We start from the raw sequence: 12950 nt of genomic DNA, 5'->3' as shown, positions 1-12950 counted from the left end.
TTAGCCTTCAAGACTCATGTCTGAGGACACCCACTCGCTTAAGAGGCCATGCTGGCTGGATCTAATTAGATACAGTAGTCAGTCTCATTCCCATACATGTCTACAAACTTACAGCTTGAGTCCATTGTCATCTCCCGAAAACAAAAACAAACCAATTTGACTCATAATCCCCTTAACTATCTTGACCTTGTTTAAGGATCTGATGAGGTCATTCATGAGGAGGCCACCTCATTGGGAGTTATTAGTCAGTGGAACGAGTGATTCGCATTTTAAATGCTAATTGTCGGTGCGATTGTTCAACAGCAAATATCACACCAATATAAAATCAGTGGGATGATTTAATATCGAGGGTTTTTGTAACGGAACGACGTGTGCAGGTGCCGACCCTCCTTTTTAACTGTATTCAGAAAAAACGACCCTCGAGTTATGGTTGGCGGCGACGGCATCCACAGAGGGGGCAGCTGGGAAAAAAGGGGACCTTTATCTTCTGATTTGAATAAGATGGCCTGGATATGTCACAGTGTTTACCCCTCCGTATGGTCCGAGAGGGGCGCGCACACACAAAACAACAACAACACGAACAAACTCGGTCGCACACACTACAACGGCCATTGTGTTGTTGTTCTTGTTTTTTTTTCTGTGCAGCTTACATATTGTGCTTCTTTGTTTTCCAAATTTCCTTCATTAAACTCCCGGCGGAGCCAACGCTCATCCTTGCCATGTTCCCCCCCCAAACCGACTCTTTCCCTTCTCCCCTCCCTCCATCAAACCATCCTCCCTACACCTGCTCGGATAACCACTCCTCCGTCTCTAGGCTCCATCCTCCTCTCTGCCCTCTCCAACCCTCCATTACTCATCTCGCTCTTTATCTTTAGAATACTCATAGGCTCTCCAGCTCCCTCATGTAAACCCATTCAACTTCCTCTTCTTTCATCTTTTGCATAAAACCATAACTTAAGCGAAGGGAAAGGGCCCTGTTTCAAGACAGACAAGCGTACACTGTTCTCGGCAGCCGAAGCCAGCACATCCCAAATTACAACTCAAACTTCCCCTTTTAAAGCAGGTGCGTTGACGGTTGTGCGAGGTAGAAAAGCGGCAAGAGGCAGAAAAGAGACGCAACAGAGTGTTAACCATCTTTAGACTTGTTACATGCAGCAAAAGAAGTCAAGTCTAAAAGAAAATAGCCAAATAGACAGTGTGTGAAGAAGATAATGGATAAAGAGGTTGTAAACGCTTACCTTGACATCAGAGAAGAACATCTTAAGCATGTTGGAGCTCGGGTAGCGGGTGTAGAAAAACATGAGCTTGGCTTTCTTCAGGTGATTGGGAGAGAGACCCTCTTGGATCTGAACATGAACGCAATTAAGGACATCAACAACTGTTTGGAGGGAAACAACTTATGGTAGATCAGGCTTACTGTAGCTACGGATGTTATCACAAATATCTATGTGCATGCTAGTTACTGGCAGTAACATTTGGATGATGGGTAACCAAATTTCCTTCCAGGCATGAGTGCAAGGCTGCTGAAGGGGGGGGGGCTGGCTGAAGACAGTGCACCAAAGCAGAACCATTTGCTTGCAATTAGCATCGGCCGTATCAGGTGTGAGAGCGTCACGGTAAATAAAACGCTGGCCAGCACTACAGCCGATGCTTTTACATAAGGAGGCTCATTTCACAGTCAAAGTGAGCAAACGCCTTTGCCTACACCCCGCGCTAACCTCCACCCGAAAAAAAAAGGAAGAAGAAAAAAGGAGACATTTGCATATCACAGACAAAGACAGCAGTTAACGCCAGTGACGGGCAAGAAGGCCTAATGGCTTGGCGACAACACATGCCAAGCCTGAATATGACTGTCTGATGCTGGCGTCATATCAGTGACAAAACAAGGTCTAGGAGATAGTCCCAAACACTGGCCCGAGCAACATGAAAAACCTTCTCACACTCGCACAGGCCGTATTCAAATACATGTCAGAGGCCTTGTCTTCCTAATGGATCGCCTGGATTGAACAGCAGAGAGAGGATGGAGATGGGCTGGTGGGGGCACCTTGAGGGATAGCATGGTTCCAACCTTCAATTACATCCCCCTCCTCCTCCCTCTGCTCCACCCCTACCCCCCAGCCTCTCTGCCGCTGCCAAACCCTTGGAGGAGCAAAAGAAGAAGGAGGAGGAGGAGGAGGAGGAGAAGGAGAAGAGGGGCTCTGAGGCTTTGGACACAGCCAGCGATATGGGGGACTGAAACACATCTGCGCCACCGAATGGCCCAAGCCATTTCCATGGTGAATTAACGGCCGTATAATGCATCTGATAATATCAATCTGGAGGATAAGACATTGAAAAGGGAATGGGGATGGGGGGCGGGCTGCGTGTTAAAACCTCAGGCCGTTTCAACAAGGGTTCTCATCAGGCAGGAGCAAGACAGGGCTTTAAATTACACAGAAGATACAGCCCCAAGTTTTCATGAAGACTGTTTACACTTGAGTGGGCAAAATACATTGCTTGACATTATTTATGATCTACAGGGGTGGCTGCGATCGTTAAAATCAGTCAAGTGTCCAGATGTAGCTGTAACTATAGAGTAGGAGGAAGGCATCAGCTGCTAGATTGGATTGCCCTTGGCCTCGGGGTTACACAGCAAAGCCAGCAAATGCTGAACCACACTGGGTTGGCTCCTTAAAGACCCTGTCTACTTTGTCTGATTCAGTGAGAGAGAGGGAGAGTTAGTTGTATACGCAGCGAGGGTCTTGTGGGGGAAACCCTGGCAGACTGGTGTTACTCTGTCAGGCCTGGCCAAAAGAGCAGCACTTCACTCTCCACACCACACCATCTGCTCCAAGTGGAGGGGATACAATGGATCCTCAGACAGAGCGAGAGGCAGAGGGAGAGAAAAAGAGAGCTGTTTTTTTTTTCAGTAAAGGCAAGGTGGGATTTATTCGCTGTGAAAGCTCTGCACTTACACTTAGATTAATTTGTTTTTGCTTTTTCAATTAGGATTAGCATCGCTTTCCCCTTATCACAGAAATTAAAAATTATTTTAAAACAAAGACGGCGAGGTTTTACCTCTCCAGCCATAAACACAATATCACCTCCCTTCAGACGACAATTAAGAAGCTTCATATCTCCTGATGAGGCATTTTCATCTCCAATTCACTCACAGCTTGCAAATGTAATTGTGATTGGACTTAGGGGTGGCGTGCGAGGCTATTATTTTGTCATGATGGTGCACTCATACCAGCTGGCCCACTGTTCGCCTGCCACATCTGACAAGACATCATCATTCTCGCAACACTTCCCCAAAGCCCAAAGTCATGAGAGGGAAATAGCTGCTCCACTTCCTAATTCCAGGTGTAAGGACAAGAATATTTGGAGTCGGACTGAGAACAAATGAGGAAATTGATAGCAGCCATCTGCTCCACAACACTGCCGAGAGCTGGTGAACTTGAACACACCTCGCAAAATGTCTGACAAGCTGTCTGTGGCTTCTGAGGCTCCGGAAAACAGAAAAAAAAAAAAAAACGAATTATCAAAAAAAATCCACATCAGTGGAACCAGCTGTAAGAGTAGAAATGCAAATAAAGTCATAAATGTCATGCAAATTGTAATAAAAAATAAACAAACGGATATCTTGTCAGAGCCTAACTTTGTTCCTAAACCTGTGGAATAAACTCAAGGAAACAAAAATGAAACAACAAACACGCCTGTTTTTTTCCATTTAGGGGAATACATCTGTTAATGCCCTGAATTTATAAATGCTACAATGAAAGCCACAGCATCTGGCATATGTGGTTATTGTTTGATTGTTTTCTACTTTCTCTCAGTCTCTGTATGTCTCTCTCTCCCTTTTCTCTTTTCATCCCTCCATCGGGAGCCCGTAGAAGCAAAGGATTATGGATCTCTGGAAAGCGTTCACCCTTGGGTCAGAAGACAAGACAAGGCGAGGTAATGAAAGATAAACAGCTCGCTGCAAACACCTGTTAACGTCCGCTTCAAAGAAAAGGCAGGGAGGAGGGGGGTTTGCAGGGAGGGAAAACAAAAAAAGAAGTATTTGGCTGCCAAGCAACAGCCGAAGGGCCCCCCGGGCTGTTGACAGATCTTTATGAAATGAAAAAAAGAGAAAAGAAACGACAATGATTGTGGGCTTTTTACAACAGCGATGGATGATAAGAGGAACACAAGAGAAAACACAAGCAATCATAAATATACATCTTTACTGAGTCCTCAGGCGAACCTTTTGTGACATGCACATACACACACAGAAGTGTATACACACACACACAGACACACACACACACACACTCGATAACAGCTCGGCACTCAGGTACATGCAAGAGCAAAAACAAGGCTGCTAAGGTGTTAAATATACATATTCACTTAACTAATAAAGCCTCAACAGGGAAAGAGCTGTTGGATTAATTTCTTAAGCATGTTATGAATGTTAATGACTTGAAGACAAAGCCTTCTAAGGACAACCAGTGTGACACGAATCAAACTTTCATAAGGGTTAAGGGGTGTTGAATACTTGGGGACTAAGGAGGTATAAGGGAAACAGAGAAGGGCCTGAATGTATCTCTTTAAGCTATTAGTCCTGAGTCTCCGGGGGATTCAATTTGAGCCTCCCATAGGGGATAGCCTCTTTATCCGTAGGGCATGATTGGGGCACACTGGGGTTAAACTATAAGGGAGGCTATATAACACCATTGTGTGCCAAGTTTCAGGATGCTATCTCCCTCCTTGTTCTTTCAGGGCTATTTTTTTCATAAAGGGAATTGGGGCAGTAAATGTCATGGGGGCCCTAATCTTTGTGAGTAAGTGATATGTGACAAGAAAGCTTTTAAAGCACTTAGGATTGAAGATGGAAGAAAAGGCAGTACGGTGCTGTGAGAAGGAAGAGGTATGAGTATAAAAATAAATACAACAATGCAGTACAATGGAGAGGAGAACAGCAGTGGGAGGAAAAGTGATTCATCAACAATTTCTCAGATTCTTAGGCTTGTTTCAAAAGGGCTAAAAAAGATTTGATTTTTAACTCTTTGTGTCTTTTGATGCCATGTTCGCACCTGTCTCCGCAGGGAATTACCACCTGGAATCAGATTTTTCCTGGCTTACACAAGCATGAGCTGGTTTGAACTGGACCACGTAGAGTTAAAACATCAGGGTCACTGTCATACATATTCACTTGTTGCCTTTCAACCTCCTCAAAACACACACACACACACACATACCACACAAATTTTCTGAAAGGATACATTGCTGCCTGAGTAAGGTGAGATGTCAGACATGTCCTGGAGATCACCACACTCGGACTTGATGAGGGACAGGGAGAGTCCCTCGGCTGTGCTGCCAGGGTGTGCTGGTGAACAAGAGCGATGGTGGTGCACAAGGTGGTGACCTGATGTCATCTTGGTCCTCAGGCTGGTGGTCTCCCGGGACAGGTCCATGGAGTCTGGTGAGGAGCGGTCCTTTCCTGGATAGCCACCTGTGGGCCCACCGAGGGGACTCTGGAAAGGGTAGCCCATGAGAGGAAGTGGAAAGGGGTGTCTAAAGGATGGAGGGCTGAAGCCCATGGAGGCAGAGAGCGAGGAGGGGTGAAGGGCAGGATGGTGGTGCCCACCATGTGCACCCACAGCTGAGGACTGGTGGTGGTGCTCACTGGGTGTCTTCCTCACGACTAAGGGCAGCGCCTCGGTTTGGTCATTGGCGGCGCCTGGCATCCCGGGCATGCTGGCAAATGAGTCTAGTGGATTGGGAATGATGACATCACCGAAGCACTGCAGCCTCTGGTTGGCGGTGTGGAAGTTGGGGTTGTCTCCATTGACAACATTGGGAAATCTTTCAGGTGGTAAGGATAGTGGGGGGAAGGCCTGCTGGGGTGTAGGGCGTGGAGGCTTGGCAAACACTTTTACCACTGTGTCCACCACCTGCGTCATGGCTGAATTGAGTTCCTGCTTCAGTGTTTCTGCCAGCTGTTTTCCTTCAGCATGCATGGAGGAGCCTGGACCTCCCTGTGCTTTGCTCCGGCCGAGCCCCTCTCTTCTTGGCTTCTCTCCGTCCAGCAGGGCCTGCTCCTGAAGCAATGCCCGCGCCCTGTCTAGGAAATGGCCCGGGTCCAGGTCAGACATTTCATTGTCAGAGCGCAAGTCATCTCCACCCCGATCATCACCGCCGGTGTCAGACCGGGTTGGGCTGTCCTCAGACATGTTTCCTATGTCGTTGTGGAGGTCATTGTGGAGGTCATTGTGTTCTGAGTCGTCAGTTGAGTCATAGATCTGAAAGAACTTCTCCTGCAACTGGCGTAGCTGTTTCTGCATGTCCTCCAGCTGCAGCTTCAGTTGCCGTCGCTCCTCCTGCTTCTGCTCCTTCCTCTGGCACACCAGCTGGGTGAAGCTCTGCTGTTGCTGCTGAGGCAGACGCTGCTTACGCTTGTTCTCTCGGCTGCTACTGCTGCACACCTCGCCGCCCCGCGGGCTGCTGGGGGCCTGATGCTGGGACTGAGGGGGTGGGCAATCTAACTCCATGTCCCTATCTCCATCCATCTCATGGTCACGCTCATGACGGGAAGCAGCAGGTACCACCACACTGGGTGAGTGGCTCATACCACGTATAATGTTCTCTACACGGGCTCTCTTGGCACGCAGGTGTTCATCATTGAGTCGTTCGATGTCAAAGGTGGCCAGGCCTGGAGGACGACCAAACGGTGACAAGCACTCTTGAGGGGTGCTGTCCTGGGAGGAGTTACTGCATGCATCCTCTTGGGGAGCATCTGAACTTGCATTGGAGAGCCCTGATCCGGGGAAGCCGGCGTCCCTATCACCTCTGTCCCCTCTTTCTCCCCTCTCGGGTCCGCCTCCATTTTTAGCCATGTTATTCTTGAGAAGCTGGGAGATAATGGTGGTGCCAGGGAAGGGCATCATGGTATCCTCATATGAGTTGGCCCTCTTCAGTAGCTTTCGGAGTACATTGGACTTGGATTCACTGTCGCTGGCTGATACAACGCCAGGCCCACCATGTGGCTGCACTACAGAGCACTCCATGGAGTCGGTGTCTGATCCGTGGTGAGAGTGGGAGCTCAGAGAGTTCATGGCACTGAAAATGGCTGCTTTGGCGCGGGCAATGTTATCAGTGGTTGCTGTTGTGGCTGCTGCTGTGGAGGAGGCTGTGCTGCCCACGGTCCTCTTAACACCAATGTCCACACGTCTTCGCTTGGTCTGTCTGTTCAGGAGGGAGTCGCTGTCATGGTCCGGCATCACGGGCTGCTGCTATTGGGCCATATCCCACAAACCCAGTCCTCTAGGATCAAAGCCTCTGAGTACCTGTGGGCAAAAATTCACAGATACATGACTCATTAGAGTGAGATATATTTTTAGACTCTAAGTCACTCACTCACTCACTCACTCACTCAGGCAGGACATGTCCTAGAACACTTCAGTGTCGGGACTAAATCTGCATTGAACAGAAAAGCTTTTCAGAGGCTGAAACAATGAAAATCTGTCAACCTCAGGAGAATTGTATTAGCCGACATATATGTTCCTACAAGGACAGGGACACCCGTGGTTGGATTCAGGCAGTAAGGATCAGTGACAGAGGGGTAAAGAGAGCAGGCAAGATGGGGTCAGAATTAGGCCTTGGCTCGACATTCCAGGGCAAAGTCCTACATTTTATCCTGTCCCCTGTTACACGCCGCGCGACACTGAACCAGTTCCCACGGAACACAAAGCTGCATAAAATTATGATAATTACTTAAGTACTTGTCCTCATTTCCATTTTTGTGCGGTGTGAGCCAACATACGAGCTATTAATTCACAAAATAAAATAATAAGAAATAAGGTTAAGAGTGTTTAAAAAATGCCGCGTACAAGGGGAGGGAGTGCATGTTGTACATGTCCTTTTTTGATACACTATTAAATCCTAAATTTAGTAATTGAGATATCGTTTGGTTAGATCAGCAAAATATTCTTATTTTAAACCATGTTCACACGTTGTGTAATTTTAAAATGCAAGTCCTGTGTCCACATAAATCAATATGGCCATCATATCTTAAGCAATGGGGAGAGTGGCACATAAAAGAAAACACAAAATAGGCCTATTGATTTTGGTGCCAGCGTGAGCTCACTTCTGTGTTTTTTGTTTGTCTTTTCATCTGGCAAGGGCAGTTAATTCTGCTCAAATGAATAGGTCACAAGGGTCAACTCTGGCAAGGAGCAACTTAAAGCGCTCTTACAAAAACCCTAATGCCCCTCTGAAAGCAAAACGTTTTGTCAGTACAGGCCTGCATCAATAATGCTATGTAAGCAGCAGTGGCAGTGTCTTAGTCAGAGCCATATCAGATGCATCCAATCTCAAATGTAGTGATATTATTAGACCGTTTAATCTGTATGCCTCTCTTTAAAAAAAAATTAAAGAGGTTAGTGAATATATAAATATGTGGATGTTTCTTAACGGCGTGAAAGTGGTGCGACAATTTACATTTTTCTTTTTACACTCGTCAGGAAAACACCAGCCCTTATCGAGACTCGGTAAAGAATAATAAAATATTACAGAAATGTAATACATACACTCTTTACTTGACTTGAATTTTACAGGTAGCACATAAACTCAAATGTTACACTGATTTTGGTAGATTTTAAGAAAAAAAATAATTTGTATAAAGAAATTTTAAAAGACTGATTCAAATCTATGTTTAATTTTGCTGTAATATTCAGACAAAAGCCATTCAGAGACATCTAAATTGAAGAGTGACGGGGGAAACTGACCTCCAGTGAGATTTAAAAAACATTTTCTTTACCCGATTATTTGCCTGCTCCGACTAAAAGAAACTTTAACATCTTTACACATTTGCTGCATGCTAAAAGTATTTTTTTTTTAAGCAAGTCTTCTTTCTTTTCATTCACACACACACACACACACACACACACACACACATGAGCGCACACACACAACTTTACTGTTGGCTTTGTTAGAGGCTGGGTTGTGTGAAGCACCGCACAAGGCGGACAAGCATAAGCAGGTTTCTCACTCTGAAAAAAACATTTGGGGAAATTGACATTTTGTAAACTCACAAGATAAAACTGTAATTGTCTAATTTGCTGGAATAAGAGGTGAATAATTCCTCCTTCTGAAGTCACAACATTAATCTACAATACAACCATTTGATAAATGGCCTGGGCTCAAGTCTTGACAGCCATATCCAGCAGTTCAGACAAGAGGTGATACATCTCCAAGAAAGAAAAAAAAAAACTTGACTCTACCGCCTCAGGATCTTAACAATGAGCTTGAAATAGTCACCAGCACCTGTCTTTTCCGACGGCGCACCTGTCTCCCATTGCTCATGCGCACTCACTCTCTCCGTCTCTCTCTCATTTAAAGACCTTTCAACAATTCCAAGCTGTGAACAACAAGCTCACCAAAACCTCGTAAACCTGTTTTTCTTTTTTCAATTCCCGAAACAAAACTTTCAGCTGAACAAAGTAAAGAGTAAAGTTAAGGTGCGAAACGTGTCTTGAATTAAAATAATGCCCAGTTTCTGTAACTTTTACGAGTTAAACTTGAAGTCCAACAACATTTACGCTCTAAAGCAGAGACCTGACTGTTTCTTGGCACATCTGCTGGTCAGTGGATGGACTAAGATATCTCAGAGACACAGCTGCGGACACTGACAACAATACGACCGGCTGCGTTTTCTCACAGTTGTCCAAAAAAAAAAGTAAGAAGATAAACACCAAATTCACCAAACAAGGCGACTGACAAGCTCCGCAACCGCCCGGTTGTGGATTTTGTGACGATAAAAAGGCATCTTAGGGGGTGTTACAACAAGATTGAGCCCACAGGACAAAGAGGTAACAGCGAATACACGCTTTTCAAATCAAACACAGGTGAATCTCAGTACGCGTCTGTAAATCAACTCACGTTTTTACATCACGTCTCCAAAACAAAACAAAAAAAGCTTCCCAAACTTACTTCGTAAAAGTTGCAAATCAACTTGATGGCCGCTTTGATGAGGAAGGTTGGGCTACCGTCCGCAAATCATCCTCGCAACACCAACAACAAATAAATAAATAAAAAATACACACGGGCTGCTCACGCAACTCTTACCACACATCAAGATGAGGGGAACGACACAGAGCAAATAATGCCCTATAGATATGATTAGCTGCTGATCACCAGAATAAATTCCCCCTCGTTAATGATGTTTATTTTTTTTCTCTTTCCGCCCACCGTGCGCAGGCGAGGCAGCACAGGAGAGGGAGGTATCCGAGGACAAGGTTACTTACCCTTTAGATGAAGAGGGGGACAACCTGAACTCCAACGGCGACCAAAAAAAAAAAAAAAAAAAAAAAAAGAAGAGAGGGAATATGTTGCAGAGCTCGGCGGATGGCTGGATTACAGGGATGTAAGAGTTTCTCAGAGAAGGAAGAGCTGGAATAAAGTCAGCGACGCGGGCGAAAGGAACAAAATAGGGAAAATATAGAAGATGAAAAGAGCTCTTGCGCGTCGATCTCTCCCTCTATCCTCTGCTGTGACTACAAGAGTGAGAGACATAGAGAGAGTGCAAGAGAGAGAGAGAGAGCGAGAGAGAGAGAGAGAGAGCGTCTGCGTCTGTGCGTCTCCGAGGCGCACTGGATGCAGAGGGAACGCTGGAGCGCTCCTCCGCCACTAAAGATTCACTTTAAGACGCGGCTGAAGGAAACAGGAAGACGTGCGCGTCACGAGCGGCGGTGATGTAACCGTCGCAGCCTACCAATAAGAAGCGTCCGTCCGGGGTCCGGAGAACAACGCACTGAACTTGACCAGAGAACGGGACTTGAGCACGCAACTAAAGAGAGAGAGAGAGGAGGAGGAGGAGGAGGAAAAAAAAAAAAAAAAAAAAAAAGGAAATACCACTCTTACTAATCTCTTTCTTCCCAAATCAGCGACTGCGCGAGTAAGAATCGTTCCGCACTTTGGCATTACACTATTAAGCCGCAATAAAACACATAGTCTACATGTTGTTATGGGGTTTATTCTCATGTTCAAGACTTTAAATGGGGAAGTTTTTTTTAATAGTGGTTCCAAGAGATCGTGAATATACTAAGTGTCAGAGCTAGAGGAGAAAATCAGAATCAGAAAACACAGAAAATGTGTAGATTTCTTTGGCAACCGGTGAGTTTAAATCCCGCTTGTACGTTGATTTATTACAGTGACTCATAAAGACACATTTTTAAGATGAATGACACTTTAAATTATATTTTAAAGTTGGAGTTTTGTGAGGTTTTAATGCGAATGCTTTCTTCCTTGTGGCAGTGTGATTCAAAGTTACTTTTTAACGCTCGTGTTGACGCATGCTTCGATTGCCAACTTTGTAATTTGATCTCTTAATAAGGTTTATATTTTAAACATCAGCCTCTATTTTTTTTCTTCTTTCCCCCCCTCACCGCAAAGACAACTGCTGCATATTTAGCGTGCAGCTTCTCAGAGGGAACAACAGTAGTGGGTCACTCGGGCATTGGAGGTTCAAAGTGGCATGTAGAGATATTTTACGTGCACGGTTTTCTCATTGGTCCGCAGCGAAAAGTCTGATTTTTATGGACAAGCCAAAGCGAGCACAGAGGCTCCGAGCTTTGCTTTGGAATTCAGATTATCCGGGGAAGAGCCAATATCTGAGGAGAGCTAAACGTCTCTTTGTTGAAACGCTCAGAGAAGAGCCGAATATCATCATGAAACGTCTGTCACTCGGATCCTGCAGCCCTGCTGCCACTGAAAACGACAATCCCCCCCCGCGCGTAAAGATTGCCCTGTCATGAAAGATGATTATTCAACAACAACAACAACAAAAAAATCCACTTTCATGTTCGCAAATTTAAAGATTTAAATGAATTATTAGATTTTTCTCTCTTTCAACCTTCCCCACCTGTGAGGCTGAACCCTGCGGACACTGACATCTGATCCAACCCGTCTGACGCTTCTGATTTATGAAACGATGACTGCTCGCTCGCCCTCATCCTCCTGCATTATTTCCAAATTGGATATTTATTATTACGCTGCAGTTTTTTTTATTTTATTTTTGCGCACAGGAATTATTTCCCCACTTCTACCTTTACAACAGGTGCACACACACACACACACACACGCACACAAATTGTCATTTATATAATTTAGGAAATAATTGTTTTTGTGCCACTCGAATTAATCTTTTACAGATGAGAATAATTTTTTTGCATCGGCTCTCACGACATCTCTGGATAAAGCAGGTCACATCTGGCTCTGCCTGCGTTTCTGCAATTAGAGAGCGCGTAAGCCTCGTATTAAGCACATCACCTTTAAATGTATCTCATAACGAACGCACGAAATATACATTATTATTAACGTTATTATTATTTTATTTTTTTTACTGGTGAATCAATTTGTTGCAGCCATTAAAAAAAACTTGTTCACGCGTTATTCTCATCAGATCAGCGTGCCTGTGCCCTATTTTCCAGCTCTTCACTTCTGATTCATTTGTTGCACGCAGAATCTCCTCTTTTTTTTTTTCCTCCTCTGCACAAACAGGATCCCAAAGTACTTAACGATAAATCTTATTTTCCATATGCTCCCTCTGTCAGGTGCCAGAAAGGAAAAGGCGAGTCTCTTTTCCATGTCGCGAGCAAGTGTTTTTTTGGGACCAACGAAATGCAACGAAGTCAGCAAACTTTTAGTGTCTGGAGTGTCTTTTCCAAAGCAGGTGTCCCGGCCGCCCTGCTCCCCTTCTACTGGCCTGTGTGGCTGATTTGGCCTCGGCTCCCCCGGGTGCCGTCGGTGCGCACACAGGCTGGAAAAACAGGCCGGGACATTAAAGAAACGCGTGTTTGGAAAAGGAAGACTCGGATGAGGTGTAGAGGAAACGTGGTGGTTAACACCGGCTGCTCTTATCGCGGCCCATTCCAGGTGGATCAACTCGGTGTATTTATTTCAAACTCGCTTTCCCCCCCTCTCTTTTGGCT

General features: G+C 45.4%; 1 protein-coding gene across 2 annotated transcripts in view; it reads right to left on the bottom strand.

Moving 5' to 3' along the window:
- The window catches only part of LOC311271804 (prospero homeobox protein 1-like), a 33580-nt gene extending 23033 nt beyond the window's left edge, over positions 1-10547 (bottom strand). The window contains exons 1-3 of one of the 2 annotated variants that reach the window (XM_084377665.1): positions 10266-10547; positions 5244-7307; positions 1239-1346 (exon numbers count right to left, since the gene is read on the bottom strand). In XM_084377665.1, the coding sequence (XP_084233791.1) occupies positions 1239-1346; positions 5244-7241 (2106 nt within the window). In that variant the 5' untranslated portion in view covers positions 7242-7307; positions 10266-10547. Of the gene's footprint in view, positions 1-1238; positions 1347-5243; positions 7308-9951; positions 9967-10265 lie in introns of those variants that run through there. The other variant, XM_084377666.1, reaches the window with a different exon arrangement.
- Between the last annotated feature and the right edge of the window lie 2403 nt (positions 10548-12950).

The sequence above is a fragment of the Pagrus pagrus genome, assembly GCF_965226575.1.
Source record: "Pagrus pagrus genome assembly, chromosome: 16".
NCBI lineage: Eukaryota > Metazoa > Chordata > Actinopteri > Spariformes > Sparidae > Pagrus > Pagrus pagrus.
This window is presented reverse-complemented; position numbering and strand designations above follow the sequence as displayed.